The 20090-nt window shown below is 48.5% G+C and overlaps 1 protein-coding gene across 3 annotated transcripts in view; it reads right to left on the reverse strand.

Annotated features, from left to right (window-relative positions):
- Positions 1-365: 365 nt before the first annotated feature.
- The window catches only part of FBLN5 (fibulin 5), a 92686-nt gene continuing 72961 nt past the window's right edge, over positions 366-20090 (reverse strand). For 2 of the 3 annotated variants that reach the window (XM_005222224.5, XM_005222223.5), the window contains 4 exons: positions 15850-15972; positions 14646-14772; positions 10741-10936; positions 366-1330 (listed from right to left, as the gene is read on the reverse strand). In XM_005222224.5, the coding sequence (XP_005222281.1) occupies positions 1169-1330; positions 10741-10936; positions 14646-14772; positions 15850-15972 (608 nt within the window). In that variant the 3' untranslated portion in view covers positions 366-1168. 3 annotated transcript variants of the gene reach the window in all.

Genomic DNA, 20090 nt, shown 5'->3' on the forward strand with positions numbered 1-20090 from the left:
ACAAGTAAATCAGAATCTCTAGGGGTAAGGCCCAGGAAGTCATGTTTTTGTCTTGAAAACTCCACTGGTTATCCTACTACGCCATCAGGGGTGAGGGTCACCGATTTAAAGCAACTTGAATACTTTCCTGTTCTGGAAAAGTACCTGGAAATAATCCACATCACAGAGGGTTTGATCATTGTCTCCTAATGAAATGGACTAGGATTTGGAGTTGATGCTCTCCTCTCCCTCACTCCCATTATGTTTTTACTGGTGATCATGCTCTCTGGAGAGCTTTTCAAGCCAGTACCCAATAAACTAAAGAGAACTAGAACCAACCCCAAAGGCTGAATCATCTCCCATGTCAAAATGAACCAAACACAAGATCTCTTCAAATATTTAATCAGTTTGGAGACCTCTGCCTTCCAACCCAGTTGGGTAAAAATTCAAAAGAAAGCATGATGAAGGGGTCTTCAAAGAAAACACTGGACTAAAATGGAGAGCAGACTGGGTTTGGGAAGACAGAATATAACATGTGCCTTATGACCTTTTGAAGGCATTCTACCTTGGATTAAAAACAATAATCATCATCAAAATGAACAGGAAAGGATTAAACAGTTATACAAATTTAAGGACAACTAAAACTCTTATGGCTGAAAATACCAGACATGGCTTTGAAATAGACTCTTTAAAAACCTTTAGATCATTCTGTGGCTTCTTTCTATAGCCTTCTGTACATGCAAGAAGCAAGCTAGCTACACCTAGAATCCCCGGGAGCTTTGGGGGGCCTTGGCAAAGAAGCAATCAAGGAGAGATAGAGAGAAGGCCTGGAGGAGGTGAGAGGAAGTGGTTCACAGTTTTTGAACGTGGACTCAGACCCTGCAAACCTAATCTATTTTCTTTGAAAACTATGGAAACAAACTGAAGGCCTTGAAAAATCACCGTCGATCTCAGGTCAGTGTGCCAATGATAATGCTTTTCGATAACTGCGTCGTAGAAACTGGGGAAGTATGTCCTTCAAAGTGACGGGTCTGTAATAACAGAGGCGTGGTCGGGACTCATGCTGACTCCTCAGGAGACGTTCGGCCGAAAAGGCCTCACGTCTGTCTCACTCTCGTGCTCTCTGGTTTCTCTGCTTCTCTGTCCCTTGGTGCAGTTGCAGGCAGTGTCAGAGGCTGCGGCCCGGCGCTCAGAACGGGTACTGGGACACATATATCCGCAGTCGGATCACAGAGCTGCCTCTGAAGTTGATGACGGTGTTGACCGTGATCATTTCCAAGTCCAGTTGTATGTCCCGGGGCCCTTTGATGGGGCGAGTCATCACCAGGGTGGCACTGATGGGGCCCGTTTGCTGTGGACGGAACCAGGCATACTAGTTAGAGAAGATCTGACCAGCTGAAGGAGCCAAGGGTAAGCTTGACTCTGGAAGCTGTCAAACAGCAGAAAATGGTACAGATGAGCCTATTTGCAGGAACAGGAATAGAGACTTGTGGACACAGAATGGGGAAGGGAGCTTGGGAGAAGTATTGACATATATACAATATCATGTGCAAGATAGCGAGAGGCTACTGTATATAGCACAGGGAGCTCAGCTCGGTGCTCGGTGATGACCTATAAGGGTGGGATGAGGGTGGTGGGACGGAGGCTCAAGAGGGAGGGGATATATGTATACATAAAGCTGATTCATGTTGTACAGTAGAAACTAACACATTGTAAAGCAATTATACTCCAATAATAAAATTTTTAGAAAAAGAAAACAAACAATGGTAGAGAGGGTGAGGAAAGCTGTCCTTCAGGTGACATGGCCTCTGGGACAGTCACTAAAGCTGAAGTCAAGTGGTCTGGTCGCAGCCAGCCTCTGTAGTCCCAGTCCGGGTGCTCCCCCTTGCCCACTGCCAGCAGACAGGCATCCCTTGATGCCCTCCTCCCTGACTTTGCTCATGTTGCCCTGGCTTCTCCCTGCTGCTCCTTCAAGTCTCACTGAAATATCACCTCCTCAGATGAGCTTCTCTGCTTTTCCCAATTTAATTCAGGTCCCTGTGACCCTCTGCCAGTGCACCCCCTACTTTAGCAAGGAAGAGAAGTGTTCATTACCACGTGTCATCATCCACGCTATTTACCAAGTCCATGTCCGGTGTCTAGGTCCACACTAGACTGGGGGTGGGTTTTCCACCGCTGAGCCCTCCAGAACCCAGAATAACGCCTGGCACATGGTAACTGTTCAGTGACTGTGTCTTGAATGAAAGAAGAAACAGTTGCCCGAACTATGTGACTCCAGGCTGTCACTTCACCTCTCTGGACCTCCTCTCTAAAAGGAGAGTTTGTACCAGATCAGTAGTTGCCAAGTAAACAGCTCCACAGCACCTAGGACACTTTTTAAACTAACAGTTCCAGGGGCCCATTCTGAGATTTTCTGCTGCAGTGGATTTTTTTGATGATGCCTGAGGAAGTGTGACTTGTTTACCAGACTCCAGCTGGTTCCAAGTGCAGCCTCTGCTGGAGCTTCTGGCTGGACACACCACACCCCCTGTCCTGCAGCTTCATCACTCTGTGAATCTATCTCTGTCATCCTGATAACTTCATGTGAGCTTTCTTCCTCCACTGAATCTTTTCCTAAAGTTTTTAAGGTGGTAAGGAGAGAAGACTGACATAACTGAGCTTCTGCTATGTGTGAAGTACTCTTCTGGCCACTTTTATGTACATATTCTGATTTAATCCCTGTAAAAGCTCTGAAAGGCCTGGCTACTCAGTGTGGTCCTTGGACTAGCAGTATCAGCATCACCAAGGCACTTATGAGTCATGCAAGACCTCAGCACCTGCCTGAGGCATGCTAAGCCAGAATCTGTAGCTTAATATAATCTGCAGGTGATTCATGGGCACATCAACAATTGCGATGGCACCCCACTCCAGTACTCTTGCCTGGAAAATCCCATGGATGGAGGAGCCTGGTGGGCTGCAGTCCCTGGGGTCGCTAAGAGTCAGACATGACTGAGTGACTTCACTTTCACTTTTCACTTTCATGCATTGGAGAAGGAAATGGCAACCCACTCCAGTGTTCTTGCCTGGAGAATCCCAGGGATGGGGGAGCCTGGTGGGTTGCTGTCTCTGGGGTCGCACAGAGTCAGATACAACTGAAGCGACTTAGCAGCAGCAGCAGCAGCATCTAAAAGCACAGGACCCAGTCTGGGGACCCCAGCTGTCATACTAAAGGTATGTCTCGTTATCCCCTTGTTTTGTTGTTCCTTGTGAACTGAGTCTCCATAAGTTAAGTCACTGCTTAGAGTCACTAGACCACTTATGGGCAGGGACATGGGGTTCCATTCCAATGCTTTTGACCACAAACTCCAGGCCTTTGTCACTGCACAACAATTATCAGAAAAGACTGATATGTGTTTTATTTCTCCCTAGCACTGCCCTAAAGGACAAATACTCAGAGGGCCAGTGCAATGGCCAGAGAGTAGGTACCTGGAAAAGAAATAGCACAAGGGAACAGGACATGCTGGACGATCCCTTCCTACAAGTTGCAGAGCCCGGCGCTATGTCCAGACAAAGCAACAAGCTCTGCAAAATCAAGAAACTTGGCTTGTTGAAAGCCACACCAGACATTTTATCTGTCTCCATGAAGGGAGAGCTCCCCATGAAGTTCTGGACATCACCAAGAGCTGCCACAGGTATGACAAGGGCAGGGCAGGCAGACAGGTTTCACCCAGTAGTGGGACCTCCCCTGTCCTCTGGGCTATCAGCAGCCTGACACCACACAACTTCCTCTTGGCATCAGCTCCCTCTGTTCCTGTCAGGATCCATGCACTTGGCACCCTCTCATACAGAGGATTGTTCCGACTTCCTTGTCAACTCTTGAAAACCCTTTGAGCTCTGGGCTAGGACTTCAGAGGGTACAGCCATACATGGAAATGCCCAGGGCACTTACAGATCTAAATATCTCACCAGCTTTCACTATTTGCACAAACAAAGGCCAGGGATTGAGGACCCTGAGCTGTGGACAGGCTTGGGCAAGCTGTGGGCAAGCTGTGGGCGGGAGAGTTGCAGAGCCAGGGACAGGGAGTGGAACAGCTGGAAACTTCCCAGTTGTTCCTTTGGGCTGTCCTTGAAAATGTCTCCAGAGTATGAGAGCATCACTGCCTCTTCTATTTGGAAGTAGTCTTAGAGGTCAACCAGTCTGATCCCCAGCAGGATCAGATCTGCAGCAGCCTGAGAAAGGCCCGCCCACAAACACACGGAGGACTCAAGTGCCTGCCAAGTTTGCTGAGGACAAATATCTCCACTCCTCACTAGGCTTTTAGGGCAGACCCAGGGCATTAATGAGATAGGCCCCCTTGAGAGGCTCTGGTCATTAGTGGACTTGGTGATCACTTGGTACAAAATGATGATGGTGATGGTGGTCATAGTTGATACTCAGCATTTGGCTATGACTTGGGCTTCCCTGGTGGCTCAGATGGTAAAGACTCTGCCTGCAATGTGGGAGACTCAGGTTTGATCTCTGGGTCAGAAAGATTCGTTGGAGAGGGGAAAGGCTACCCACGTCAGCATTCTTGCCTGGAGAATCCCCTGGACAGAGGAGCCTGGTGAGCTACAGTCCATGGGATTGCAAAGAGTCAGACATGACCAAGTGACTGACACTTTCCCTTTCTTTTGCATACATCTCCTTTTTAATCTTTATAACCCTACAAAGTAAGTAGGTTAAGTACATTAGCACATGGTACTAGAGCATCTGACTCCAAAAATCAAGCTTCTAGCTACTAAACTCAGATAAGTTCTCAGTATCTCTCCATTTCCAGACCATCCCAGGCACTTAGTCTACTTGAGAATCACTCCTTTGAATTGTAAATGTTTGCCTGCTTGTTTTCCCTCCCCTCACAGTGTGGATTCCTCAGGGCAGAAGCCGTGTGTTCCTAAACTCTCAGAGCTGCATATGTAGTGGAGCTGAATTAATGTCAGTGACCGAAGGTGGATGCGAAGTTGCGATGCCGGTGAAGGGGCCTGCAGAGGAGTAGCTTGCAAACAGCCCACCTGACCGTCTGTCTTCTTGGGCCTGCCCCTACAGAGGCTCAGGTTTGTCTTGAGTCAACCAGCGAGGTGGCATTGTCTGACGCAGGGCAAGCAGCCAGGCCACAGCAAGTCAGCTTTCCGTGATCCCGTCACCTGATCTCCACGCCCTTTGGCACAGTTTATGCCCCGTGACCGTGCTCCTTCTTCCCGTCCTAACTGTCCCTAAGTCACCTGGCCAAAGCCAGTCACCAGTTGTCTGTCCAGGTCTCAGTGGGAGAGAGAGTGCCAGTGGGGGCTCATGAAAGGGCTGTGTGTGAACGTGCGCATGTATTTGCATGTGTGTATGTACCTGTGCACATGAGCGACTGTGTGAGTGTACATGTGTATGTACAGGCATGTGTGCATGTGTGTGTACATTTGTGGGTATGTATGTGTGGGGAATGCCTGTTGTGTGAAATGAAGCTCTTCCCAGGAGACTGTAACACCATCAGTGACACTCAGGGTAGCAGAGCCTGAACAGCCATCAACACCCACCCCCAACAAGATGCTGCAGTCCCTTGGGCATCTCCAACATCGCCAACCTCGCCAACTTCGCCAGGGCCCAACAGCTCACAACCTCCTAACAACAGTAGCAGCAGCCACAGAAATGACTCTACCAATACAATCATAATCAGTGCTTATTGGACACTTTCATTTTTTTTGATTAGATGTTAAAGGAGAGATTTTTGTTATCTCAATTTTGGCTGAGACTCCAAAGCTAGACAAGTACTCCGCATCCTAAAGAGAAATGTGAGAGTATGTATAGATACTAGTGGCACACTGTCTGGGTTCTAATGCTGCGCTGGGATTTCCTAAGCTGTAAGATCTGGGGCAAGTTCCTTCACCTCTCAGTGTCTCAGTGCCCTCGTCTGTAAAGTCAGGGAGGGCAAGCAAACTTAGCAGCGGTCCCCAACCTTCTGGGCACCAGGGACTGGTTTTGTGGAAGACCGGAAGCCGGGGGATGGTTTCAGGATGACTCAAGTGCATTACATTTATTATGCACTTTATTTCTACTATTATTACATCAGCTCCACCTCAGATCATCAGGCAGTAGATCCCGGAGGCTGGGGACCCCTGCCCTAGAGAACAGGGCTGTGATGAAGATGAGAGCAGTGATATATGGAAAATACTTGGCGTATGTCCCGCACCGTACAGGGTCAGCTGCCACTGCTCTTTGTGTAGATTCTCCTGCTGTTGTCATAGAGGACTTGAAGGCCATGGCCCAGCGCCAGATCTGTTTCTCTCACTTTGTCACCTCCAGCCTATATAAGTGTATGAGACACACTTACCAGCCCCCAAATCAAGCTTTCAATGTGGGTCCTCTGAACTTAAGGATGCAGAGAGTATACCGGACTCTCTCAGAGAAGAGAGCCCAGAGATGCTGTGCACCACGCGGGGGACAGGGGGCTGTGGGGGAGCTGGCTATTGGTGTCCTGAAGGCCCAGTGCAAGGTCTGCCCGCCAGGGTGAGGCAACAGCCACACATGCAAACTTTCTGAGAGAGCGGTTTGGGGTGGCAAGCAGCCAACCAGAGGCCCTCGCCCACACCTGGGAATGGTCAGTGCAAAGTCCTCAGGGAAGTCTCCAAAGAACCGACAAAGCATCCCATGAAAGCAAGAGCATTTGGGTCCCAGAAGAGAGCACCAGGTCCTGCCCACAATGGCGACAAGGGAGTACGACCCTGGCTCCCCTCACCGCCTCCCTTCCACATCTGTACCCCCAAAACCCCAGAGGAGGAGCCAGGTCAGCACCATCAGTGAGGAAAGGGGAAGAGGAAGGCAGGCAAGAGGCCAAGCTGGCAGGGACTTTACACTGAGAGACTTGGTGGTTGGCTTCTACCTAAAGCAGCTGGGACTTCTGATATGGGGGAGAGAGGCAATTCAATAGTAACTGAGAGCATTTGTGAATCCAGTGGGCTCCGCCTGAGAGCTCACTCAGGTGTGTGCAGGTTCAAGATAGCCAGAGGAGAAATAGAAAGGTATTGAAAGTTTCATCCTGCTTGTTTGATAAAAAACAGCTGCTCTGTGCTCTAGGCACTGGGCTAAGTAGATGATCTCATCCAATCCCAGAATTGATACTATCATTATCCCCTCTATACAGATAAGGATGGCTTCCCAGGTGGCATTAGGTGTGCAGGACCTGCCTGCCAACGCAGGAGACATAAGAGATGCGTGTTCGATCCTGGGTTGGGAAGATCCCCTGGAGAAGGAAATGGCAACCCACTCCAGTATTCTTGCCTGGAGAATCCCATGGTCAGAGGAGCCTGGCGGACTACAGTCCATAGGGTTGCAAAGAGTCGGACACAACTGAAGTGACTTAGCACGCACAGATGAGGAAACAGTCTCAGAGAGGTTAGAGTGTGTGTCCAAGGCCATAGCATTGGTGAGTTGTAGAAGGAAATGAGGTGGGTCAGCCTGGCTCCACAGCCCATGACTGTGTGGCCTCCTGAGGAGGGCACTGCTGCTTTGCACAGTGTCGGGAGGGAAACCCTACCTCCTCCTACAGGGAGGCTGCCTGGCTTCACAGGGCCCCTACACCGGGCCTGTCTTCTCTTCCCAAGAGCAGCCTTTAGGACCTTTCTAGCCAGGATCCAGCTTCCCATCCCTAAGTTCCTTCAGCCATTCCCAGGGCAGGTCTATGTGCCCTCATCCCCTCTGTGTCCTGGCATCCTCAGTTGAATATATGCTAACGAATTAGGGCCCTTCTCAATGTTCTCCAGAGAGAGAGAGCAAACCACATAGAGCTCAAAGTTTTGTGAGTTTCAAGGGTCCCCTCATCGCCGTAACAATCCAGGCACTAGAGGAAGCTCGAAGGAAGGGGCCCCGCCTCCTGGTCACTCGCCTGCAGAAGACAATCTTCCTCCCCTGCCATGAAGGGGCAGCTCTTACAAGTCAGCTACATGGGGAACATTTGGATCAAGAGGATTTTAGTAGGTGGTGACCTGGCCAAGACAAGGCCACCTCCTATTCTGCTGGGGGTAAAACCTAAAGCAGCTGATATACGTGATGGTATTTTAAATCCCCGAGAGGGGCATCTTTGTACCTTATGATTGGGACCTGCTGTGTCTGTACAGACACTAGAGGCCAGATTGGAGAATGCTGGCGGGCTGGGCTTATGCTCAAGGGGGCAGCAAGCCCACAGAGGCAGGCAGAGGTGGGTTCCGCTGGATGGCCACGGCTGATGGGAATGCAAGAAGGACTGACAGAGACGCAGCTCCATCTTTTTCACCTTGAGAAGTTCCTCTACCCTCAACTCATTCCGTCTTTTTACACAGCCCGTGACCCCACTACAGTGTTCTACAGATGCTGGGTCCACAGGTGCGTTATCACATGTGACCTGGCCCTGTTAGAGTCTTGCCAAAAACATATTAGTGAGGAAACAGACATAATACTCGCTCCTGAGGCCTTTCTAATCTGGTATAATCCTGCTTCTGAAACCTCTCTGTTTTCAGATGGTCCCAGCCCCAGAGGCAAAGACTGGAAGAGAAGGGTTTGGGAGAGGGTGGGGAGAGCTCAGACACTTGGTTCTTTCACCAGCCCACAGGCTGAAGCTGTGAACTTCTGAGTCGAGTGCCCCACACTGACCCTGGAGGACCACATACTGTGTTCATTAGAAATGCAGATTCCCAAGGTGAACCATGGCCCCCAAGGGTATCAAGTCCTAATCTCTGGGCCCTATAAATATTACCTTATATGGAAACAGGATCTTTGCAGATGGGATTAAGTTAAGGATCTCAACACAGGGGGATTATCCTGGATTATCTGGATTATCTGCTGCTAAATCAGTCCTGTCTCTGTGTGACCCCAAAGACGGCACCCAACAGGCTCCTCTGTCCCTGGGATTCTCCAGGCAAGAATACTGGAGTGTGTTGCCATTGCCTTCTCCGCTGGATTATCTGGGTAGGCCTAAATACAATCACAAGTGACATTCTAAGAAACGGGGAGATTTGATACACACAGAAGAGGAGGGACTGTGACAACAGATGCAGAGATTGGAGTGGTGTGGTCACGAATCAAGAAGACTGGCAACACCAGAAGCTGGAAGAGACAAGGAATGGATTCTCCTCTGTAGCCTCTGGAGGGAGCACGGCCCTGCTGACATCTTGATTTCAGCGCGTGCGTGGGTGTGCTAAGTCACTTCAGTTGTGTCTGACTCTTTGACCCCATGGACTATAGCCTGTCAGGCTGCTCTATCCATGGGATTCTCTAGGCAAGAATACTAGAGCGGGTTGCCATGTCCTCCTTCAGGGCATCTTCCCGACCCACTGATGGAACCCGCATCTCTTACATCTCCTGCATTGGCAGGTAGGTTCTTTACCACTAGCTCCACCGGGAAGTCCAGAGCAGTGGGTAGATTCTAGCACAGTGACAATGATTTCGGACTTCTGACTTCCAGAATAAATTCCTGTTGTCCTAAGCCGCCAAACTGGTGACAATTTGTTACAGCAGCCATCAGAAACCGATACACTAGGTCTTAGCCACCATCTTCTGAAATAAAGTCTCTAGAGAGGAAGTTCTGGAATTCACTTTTTCAACAAGCATCCAAATTCACACTGAAATGTGAAAAGCACAGCTGTAAGACAGTGGGCTCCAAAGACACATGACCACTCCAGAGGCTGAGGGAAACGAAGCTCAGTAATAGAAATGGCACAGTACCACGTGTGTAATTTACAAATAAGCACATGCATTTAGGATGTGTGCTCTAAAATTTGTTCCTGATAAATCCACATCAATTTATCCTGATATGGCTAAATCAATGTTAGCCAACCAAACTTTCTACAGTGATAGAAATGTTCTGTATCCAAGCGAATACAGCAGCGGAGCACCTGAAATGTAGTTAGTGCAACGAAGGAAACTAATTTTTAATTTTACTTATTTTACTTCATTTTCATTTTAAATTTAAAGAACCATATGGCTACTGTGTCGGACAGCACAAGTAGAGCCCACTTCTTTGAGGAATGCCTTTAAGTTCATTGCTATGTAAGTGCCATGAAGGCAGGCATTCGGGACCTTTTTGTTCATTGCTGCAGTCAGTTTCTAGAAGCAAATAGTGGGGACTTGATGCGTTTTGAGTGTACGCTCAGTTGCTTCAGTCGTGTTGGACTCTTTTGTGACCCCATGGACTGTAGCCTGCCAGGGTCCTCTGTCCATGGAATTTTCCAGACAAGAATACTGGAGTGCGTTTCCTCCTCTAGGGGATCTTCCTGTCCCAGGGATGGAACCTGTGTCTCCTACAGCTCCTGTATTAGTAGACAGATTCTTTACCTGGGAAGCCCAGGGACTTGAAAGAATATACATATACATATACAGACATAGATATAGATATGTCTATATCTGTAAATATAACTGAATCACTTCGCTGTACACCTGAAACTAACACAACATTGTAAATTGTCTATACTTCAATTTTTTTTAAATGGTTAAAAAAAAAAAGAAGAAGTGCAGGGAGAAAGAGACCTACCATTGCATCTTGGCCTAATTTCTCATTGCACAGATAAGGATCCTGAGGCTCACAGAGGAGGAGCAATGTTCTCAAGGCCGCTCAGAAAGTGAGAGGAACCAGGACAGTGGAGTCCTGACTCCCATCCACTTTCCCCTCCTGCCTCCACACCCACCCCTCCGAACTGCACTCTGGCCTGTTTCTAGAAGCACACTCCGGGCTAGACAACAGAACAGCTTGTGGAAGATGGTGACCACCACTTAGCACCCCCTCTTACCCGCATATAGAATTCTCTGCCCTCATTCCCAGACTTGATCTGGAAAATGTAATAAGCCCCAGGGTAGCGGGTCGTTGCTTGCATTTGGAAGATGTCAGCGGGAACAGAGCGTCCTGACACCACGTCCATATCCCGGTACAAGATGGTGAAGGGCTGGTCTCTGCAGCCAGGATTCTCCGCGGGACACATACAGCGGCTGTCGGGAAGGGAAATCATGTGAGAAAGTGGCAGATCCTTTCCAGATGCTGGTTGTACCTACCTCTGTGCTTGAAACATGGAAAAGAAGGACACCCCCTTTCTACCATCCAAATGCTGTGGCTGTGGAGGCCCTCTCCTTCTGTCTCTGGTCTAAAAACTCTCCAGCATGTAGGTGAGCCCTCTGTTTCCTAGAGAACGGCCTGTTCTGGCCAATCAGATAGTCCTGCTACTGAAGCATAAACCTGAGTTGCCTGGTTTTCAGAACACTGGGACATCCTGTAATACACTTCATGTTTGTCACATATTTAGTTGGCAAAAGTGTGCTGCACAGTCCTTCACTTCCCAACCATCCATACTCATTGAGAAGCTTTAAAAATGAGAAATTACAATAGATGGATGGGTCTTGACTGGTCTTTTTTACATTTTCTATTGTACTTACCCCAGTCTGTGTGGAATAGAATTGGGTATTTCCTTTCTTTAAACAAAACATCAGAACTCGCTATGTACAAGATACATTAGGACAGGACTTTCAGATGTTAGGACACTTATTGCAATGATAAATTTAATTATCTTAAATTCACTCTTTAATAGGAGAAATAAATCATAGACGAAAATGTCTGATACAAAGCATCTCATTTGAGACACTAGTAATAGCATAGTCTAACTATGTATATATTTAACATAGTATAACATAGTATAAAGTTGACTCATTACCAAGGTATGCATTTTACAGACACCGCTGGATTTATCCTGAATCACCACCCCCATCTCTCCCCTCATTCCTGAGATTCCCCCTAGGGGTCCAAGTGCATAACAGGATGAGGATATCTGTTGATCTATGCCTTGGTGGCCAAAACTGGGAGTAAGTTTTTCTGTTTCTGTCACTCTCCCCTGACTTCCAATCCATCTTCAAAATCTATCCGTTCTACTTCTAAAATGTAGTCCAAATCCAGCTACTCCATCTCCACTGTCAGTGCACCGCCTTGATGTCTCACCTGGACCTTGTGACAGCCTCCTTGATGGAACAGAAGGCTCTCCCACTCCAACCTATTACACCGCAGGCAGAGTGCCCTTCGTCAAACATAAATCAGATTATGTCTGTATCCTGCTTCAAAGGTTCTACAGTGGCACCCATTGCAACTTGCATAAAAACTAAACACATACTCTAACCTCTAAAACCTCATGGGGTCTGGTCTCTGTTAGTTTCTCTAACTTCCTCACAGGTCACTGTCCATGTCATTGATGAGGCTGCAGCTTCTTCCTGTTCCTGAAGACATCAAGGTCACTCTTGCTCATAGCGTTAAACACGCTGTTCCCTCTGCTCTTCTACTCTGTTAACATCGACTCACCTTTCCATTCCAGCTCAAGGGTCATTTACTCAGAGGGGCTTTTAGACTCCCCAGACTAGACCAAGTCCAGCCTACTCTTTCACTTTGTAAATTTCCGTTCTTCCTGTTCACAGCCCCTACTACCATTGAGGATCATGCATTCATTATGTGACCATTAGTTCATCGTCTTTCTCCTCCACCAGCAATAAGAACAAACACCACAGCACCTGGCACTGGGCACAGACCAGGAGTTTGACTAACACTTGATAAATGAGGGTATAAAAAGAATTTTTAGGGGCTTCCCTGGTGGCTCAGTGGTAAAGAATCTGCCTGCAGGAGAGGTTGGAGCCACATGCAGGAGGTACGGGCTCTATCCCTGGTCTGGGAAGATCCCATATGCCAAAGAGCAATTAAGCCCATTGCCACAAATATTGAGCCTGGGCCTGGGAGCCACAACTGCGGAGCCTTCACTCTGAAACTACTGAAGCCCATGTGCCTAGAGCCTGTGCTCTGCAACAAGAGAAGCCACCTCAATGAGAAACCCTCATACTGCAAATAAAGAGTAGCCCCTGCTAACCGCAACTAAAGAAGAGCCCAAGAAGCAATAAACACCCAGCACAGCCAAAAATAAGTAAATAAATAAAATTACTTTTTAAAAAGGAATTTTTGAAGTTTTGTTTTTTTAAACAGCCAAGTCAAGATGTTCCGGGTGCCAAAATAGCCACATTAAAATGTCATATGTCACACAGAAACTAATTGTTTTCTAAAAGAGATGTGGAGGAGGGAGAGATGGCTCCCAGCTGAAGAGGATCGCAAACAGCTGGGAGGTGGCACTGGCACCCAGATCTGAAAGATGGGGCAAGTCTGTCCCGGTGGCAATGGCAGGAAAGCCTTCCATGTGCAGAAAACGTGTGCACAGAAGCCGGGAGGCAGGACATTCCGGGGTGTGGGTGAAGGTGAGGGCAGGTCATGCTCAGGTTGTTCAGGACACCTGAACAAGGAAATGAGCTGGATAAGGGCGGCTGAAGTGAAACTGGAATGGGGCCTGAAGGCAGGGTGCAGGAGTCTCCCAGGGCTCTCAGCGGCTCGTCGGGGCCCTGCCAGTAACACCAGCTCAGGGCGGGTCCCCACCACAGACAAGTGAGACCTGGAGAAACCCAGGGACAACCAGGAATGGGAGTCGGTGAGGGTGGAGTTCTGCTTTGCCACAAAGGGCCCTGGAACCAGAAATCAAAGAATGCTGTTCCACAGGGCTACTTAGAAGCACAGCTCTTAGCAGCCAGCAAAGACTCCTTTAGGACCTGTCTGTTCCTGCTTTGTCCTTTTCTGCCAGCTTTTGATCAGAGCAGGAAGCATACTGGTAAGGCGTGAATTCCTCTTAGGAGCTGTGTCCTTAGAGGGCATGCATGATGGACGTGTCCCTTCATCCCTGTATCCCAGTTGGGAGGGCTGGGAGCTGTGGGGGTAGTAAACAGGTGACTGGAAGGGAGGAGGGCAGAAGACATCCGTGTGTGTGTGTGTGTGTGTGTGTGTGTGTGTGCGCGTGCGCGCGTGCGTGCCTACTGCAATGCACGCAGGCTGCAGTGGAACTAAAACAGTTAAATAGGAACTAAACAGTAAGAAAAGGAATTCCTAGTACACGGGGGCAGAAAACCACTGTTCTAGTGTATTCACTCTGTAGAGGTTGTCTTCACTTCGGTGCTCACCTCAACGAAATATTTGCCATCTGGTGATTTCATTCAATCACTATTATGACTTCAAAAACTTGATTAGAGCAAGCTAGGTATCCTCAGTTATGAGAACTCTCTAGCGATCTGTCCAGCCTCTTGCTACTCCCAACAAGGTCCAGGAAGGCTGCAAGCATCCATTTCACCTGGGGGCTTGTCTGCAAGGCCGAGTCTCACACCAGATCAGGCCCACAGAATCAGAATTGGGCCACTAACAAGATCCCTGGGTGGTTTCTATGCATGTGATCTTTGAGAAGCCCAGCTCTAAAGACCCTGTATATCCACCAAAACAGCAACAACATCCAGGACAAAGTCATTAAAGGGAAAAGGAGATTCATGAACCCCAGCTCTCCTCTTGATTAGCTTTCTAGAGAATCTTCATATAGCTCTGGCATGAGCCGGGGAACGGTAGAGACGTGTGGTGGGGGAGGCGGGCGTGCATGTGTTGTGTTCAGTTCAGCCGCTCAGCGCTGTCCGACTCTTTGCGACCCCATGGACTGCAGCATGCCAGGCCTCCCTTGTTGTATAGGAGACAGTAGACCACATCTCCCACTACCCTGGGAGGTACTCTCTCCTTGACACCTCACCGGCAGATTTCTGAAACAGGCTCCTCATCCACATTCCCATCTCCCCAGGGGAAGTCATGACTTACTTATCACTGATCCGCAGATAAGGCTCCTCACAGCGGATGGGGTCAATGCACTTGAAGCCCCCTTGCAAATTGTAGCAGGTCTGCTGCAGGATGCACGTGTGGTTTCTGTGCTCACACTCGTTGATGTCTGAAATGCGTGATAGACAAGAGGCTGAAGCCAGGCAGCACTTCCGAGGTGCCGGTCCCGGGGCCAGACGGGTGGGAGTTGGGGTGGAGGCGGCCTGGGTCTTTCTACAGAGCTACACTAGCCAGTATGGCAGCCACCAGCCACACGTGACCACTGAGCACTTGAAATGTGACTAGTCTAAACTGAGATGTGCTGTAAGTGGAAAATACAGATGAGAGTCCAACAACTTAGTAAAGCCAAAGAATGTAAAGCACTGATAATTTTTATATTGAGTACATAGTAGACTGGTAATATTTTAGATATATAGCTCTAAATAAAATATGCTCTAAAATTAATTTTACCTGTTTCTTTCTATTGTTTTAATGTGACTACTAGAACATTTAAAATTACATATGTGGCTCACATTTATAGCTCACAATATATTTCTACTGCTTGGCACTGTTGTGTGGAGAATTCTTGCTTGGTGTTGGGATAAGGCAAGTCCCAAGGAGCTTAAAATGAATCTGTTGCCCAGCTACCAGCCTCCTCCATCTGCCCCAGTAGGTGAGCATGGGCTGGAAAGCATCTTGAGCAGCCAATCTTGGGGAGACCCCACCCCCTTCACAGCCAGGGTCACGACCCTTTGAGGCAGGCAGCAGTCAGAGGATGCAGGTGGCCCCCGCCTGTGTCCATTCTCTAGGAAGTTGGTAGAGAAAGGCTGACCAGGCTGCTCTCCAGGGACCATGAGAAAACTGGCTCATGGACCACGACCCGGCCATCAGAGGTCCTGGTGGGGTCTGGAGCCTTCCTCAGAGGGGCTGCAGAGACCTGCCTGGGGAGGCAGGACCAGCTGCGTGTATCTGCAGAGGGCATTCCAGCAAGGAGAGTGACCTTGTCCTTTCTGAAGCCAAAGGATGGGGTTGCAGGGCAGGAAGGTACCAGCCCAGGCATCCTGCCCAGAGCCTGTCACACTGGGAGTCACCAGCACCCATTCACACCCTCACCCCTGCCACCTTCCCCAGGCAAAGACATCCAGGTGGCCCCCTGAGCCAGCCCCATCTCACACCTCCCCCAGCTGGGTCCCTCTAGCAGCCTCACCCTGGCAGCTCCGGTTGTCATCCAGCAGGATGTAGCCGGCTGGGCAGGAGCAGAAGTACGTGCCTGGCTGGTTCACACACTCGTGTTGGCAGAGGAACTCAGAGAAGCTGCATTCGTCCATATCTGGGGGAGACAAGTTACACATGCCATTTATAATCATAAACTACCTGGGCATGGGAACTTACTGCTATTCTAGCTTTATTTATCCCAGCCTGCACACTCTCCTTGGTCAGCAAGGAGATGAAATCAGTCAATCCTAAAGGAAATCAACCCTGAATATTCATTGGAAGGACTGATGCTGAAGCTAAGGCTCCAATACTTTGGCCATCTGATGCAAAGAGCCAACTCATTGGAAAAGACCCTGATGCTGGGAAAGACTGAAGGCAGGAGGAGAAGAGGATGAGAGAGGATGAAATGCTTGGATGGCATCACGGACTCAATGGACATGAGTCTGAGCATGATGAAGAGAGACAGGGAAGGACAGCAAAAAGTCTGGTGTGCTGCAGTCCATGGGGTCGCAATGAGTCAGACATGACTTAGCAACGAACAATAGTAGCCACACTCTCCTGACACATAGGATAGCTTCTCTGCCAAGAAGTTTCCAATTCATTTTTGAACACTTCTGGTGATGGGGAGCTCACTACCTACCAAGGAAGCCCATTGATAATTGGACAGCTCTAATTGGTAGAAAATTCTCTCCTTCATGAAGCTAAACTCTGTCTCCCTCAAGCTTCCAACACCGTTTGCCTCTGGCTCAGCTACATCATCTACTCATCACTGTCTCATTTTGCCCTGTAGGTGAATCTACCCTCTACATCTGGAGGTGAGATTTGTTTGTCTGCTGGAGTTTTCTGGGTGCAGAGCTCTTCCCTAGACCTAAAAAACATATTCACTGGACCTAGTCTTCTGAAAGGGCAACTTTACCAGTGCCTTGTTGTTATTTAGTCACTAAGTCATGTCTGACTCTTTGCAACCCCATGGACTGCAGCACGCCAGACTCCTCTGTCCATGGGATTCTCTAGGCAAGAATACTGGAGTGGGTTGCCATGCCCTCCTCCAGGGACTTTCCTGACCCAGGGATCAGACCCACGCCTCTTATGTCTCCTGCATTGGCAGACAGGTTCTTTACCACTAGCGCTTCCTGGAAAGCCCTAGTTACCAGTGCCAACTCCCCTCTAATCGCCCGCAAGTTGAGAAACAATATTATTCCTAAAATCACAACTAAAAGGGACATCTCCAGAAGGCCAGGGGGTGTGAATTTTATTAAAACTTCATTGTATCCAAAAACTTCCCTGAGGGACTTCCCTGGTGGTCCAGTGGCTAAGACTCTGTCCTCCCAATGCAGGAGGCCCAGGTTCCATCCCTGGTCCAGGAACTAGATCTCACATGTTGCAACTAAAGATGTCACATGCTGCAATGAAGATCGAAGAGTCTGTGTGCTGCGACTAAGCCCTGGCACAGCCAAATAAATAAATAAATACTAAAAAACTTCCTTGAAAGGGAAAACTCTGTGTGGCACGGGGTGGCCCGCCTGCCTCAGGTGGTCCCTGGGATGTAGGACCTGGCGCTGGGCCACTCTCCAGCCACAGAGGTGGGGACCTGAAGAGGGAGCCATTGAACTTGTAGACTGTGGCCAGGGATACAAAAGCAGGCGCTCCAGAAGAGTCAGCTCTTCATCACACACAGTGTTTGGCAAGAGAACCCCCATTTGAGCCTCACGCGATAAGCACGCCAAAGAAAACATGTTTTTCTTTTATTTGTTGTGTTCCCGAAAACTTGCTTTCACTGGCTTCCCCATGTGACATGTCCTAGGATTGCTCTCTGGAATCACCCAGAGAGGGTGTCAGCGCATGGGAGGCTGCTCCTCCACTATGCGATAATTCCTGTGTTACATGCCTGCTATCTCTCACATTTGAGAAGGAAAAACTCCTTTCCTTCTCTCCCAGGGGCCTCCGGGCGATGGGTTAAGAGCCAGCATAACTGAGATGCTGCTTTGAAAAGTTAAAGCACGCTCGGTGAGTCAGATCTGCTCTGTCCTGCCCACTCCCGCTCCCTGGGGAGCCTCGTAGAGTCTGGTCTTGGCCCCAGCCATCCTAACAGAGTGTCCTGTTTATTTCTGTTAAGCGTGTAGATTCCATTCATACCTTTAGTAGAAGGCAGTGGTAAAACCTGTCATTTCCTGAGAGCTCGCTGTGTACCAAGCCCTGGGTTACATGCACTACACGCCTCATCTTATTCAATCCTCACCTCAGCCCTAGAAAGGGGTGCTATTACTAACCATACTTGACAGAGAGGAGATTGAGGCTCACAGAGATTAGGTAACTTTTTTTTTTTACTTTTTGGCCACACCATGCGGCATGTGGGATCTTAATTCCCCAACAAGGGATCAAATCTGCCCCCTGCATTGGAAGCACAGAGTCTTAATCACTGGACCACCAGGGAAGCCTCAAGGTTAGGGACTTTGACTAAATTTACAGATAACGGGTAAGCAGTAAAGCTGGGATTTGAACCTGGCCAGCCAGACTCCAGATTCTATACTCATCAACACAATGCCATAATGTCTCTCTGAGTAAATCCTGCCTGAATTGGACTCCAAATTGGTGGATCTGGGGAGTTCTGGGCTTGGGAAGTTCCCTGGCTGGGGCTCGCCCCACTGCAGATGGAGAAATAGCAACCACCTCCACCTAACAGACCCCTCTGCTTATGTTAGAGTCACAATCCCCAGACTTTACTAAGGACTGTGGCTCCATCCTCCATAAGCAGAAATACAATGGACCTAGAGAAAAAGAGTTATGACAAACCTAGACTGCATATTAAAAAGCAGAGACATTATTTTGCCAACAAAGCTCCATCTAGTCAAAACTATGGTTTTTCCAGTAGTCATATGGATGTGGGAGTTGGACTGTAAAGAAGGCTGAGTGCCAAAGAATTGATGCTTTTGAACTGTGGTGTTGGAGAAGATGCTTGAGAGTCCCTTAGACTGCAAGGAGATCAAACCAGTCCATCCTAAAGGAAATCAGTCCTGAATATTCATTGGAAGGACTGATGCTGAAGCTGAAGCTCCAGTACTTTGGCCACCTGATGTGATGTGATGTGATGTGAAGAGCCAACTCTTTGGGAAAAACCCTGATGCTGGGAAATATTGAGGGCAGGAGAGGGGGACGACAGAGAATGAGATGGGTAGATGGCATTCAATCTTCACCTCAGCCCTAGAAAGAGGTGCTATTACTAAACATACTCAACAGAGGGGAGAGTGAGGCTCACAGAGGTTACCCATTCAATGGACATGAGTTTGAGCAAACTCTGGGAGATAGTGAAGGACAGGGAAGCCTGGTGTGCTAAGTCCATGGGTTCGCAGAGTCGGACACTACTGAGCAACTGAACAACAATAAGTAAGTGAAGTAAGTCAGAAAGAAATATCATATGTTAATGCATATACGTGGAATCTAGAAAAATGGTATAAATGATCTTATTTGGAGAGCAGAAATGGAGACACAGACATAGAGAACAAATGTATGGATACCAAGGGAGGAAGATTGGGATCGGAAGAATTGGGAGACTGGGATTAATGTATATACACCGCTGCTGCTGCTGCTGCTAAGTCACTTCAGTCGTGTCCGACTCTGTGCAACCCCATAGACGGCAGCCCACCAGGCTCCCCCGTCCCTGGGATTCTCCAGGCAAGCACACTGGAGTGGGTTGCCATTTCCTTCTCCAATGCATGAAAGTGAAGTGTGAAAGTGAAGTCGCTCAGTTGTGTCCAACTCTAGCAACCCCATTGCAGACTACCAGACTCCTCTGTCCATGGGATTTTCCAGACAAGAGTACTGGAGTGGGGTGCCACTGCCTTCTCCAGTATGTACACTACTATGTATAAAATAACTAGCTTACGAGAACAGACTGCATAGCACAGGGAACTCTACTCAGTGTTCTGTGGTGACTGAAAACGAAAGCAAGTCCAAAAAAGAGGGGATATGTGTATACATATAGCTGGTTCACTTTGCCATATGGCAGAAATGAACACAACATTGTAAAGCAACTGGACTCCAATAAAAATTACTATTAAAGACTGAAGCAGGAATAAAAAAGAAATACAGGCCAGTTTCTGGCAAGGAGCACAGTTTCAAGCATCCACATGAGAGTCCATCGTGGTTTCCTGGGTCAGCTCACTTAGCAAATCTCTAAGGGACATGGGGCTGCACAGAGGGGCCACAGCAGCTGGAACAACACAGCAAAGGTCA

This window comes from Bos taurus, chromosome 21 (assembly GCF_002263795.3).
Source record: "Bos taurus isolate L1 Dominette 01449 registration number 42190680 breed Hereford chromosome 21, ARS-UCD2.0, whole genome shotgun sequence".
NCBI classification, from domain to species: Eukaryota; Metazoa; Chordata; class Mammalia; order Artiodactyla; family Bovidae; genus Bos; species Bos taurus.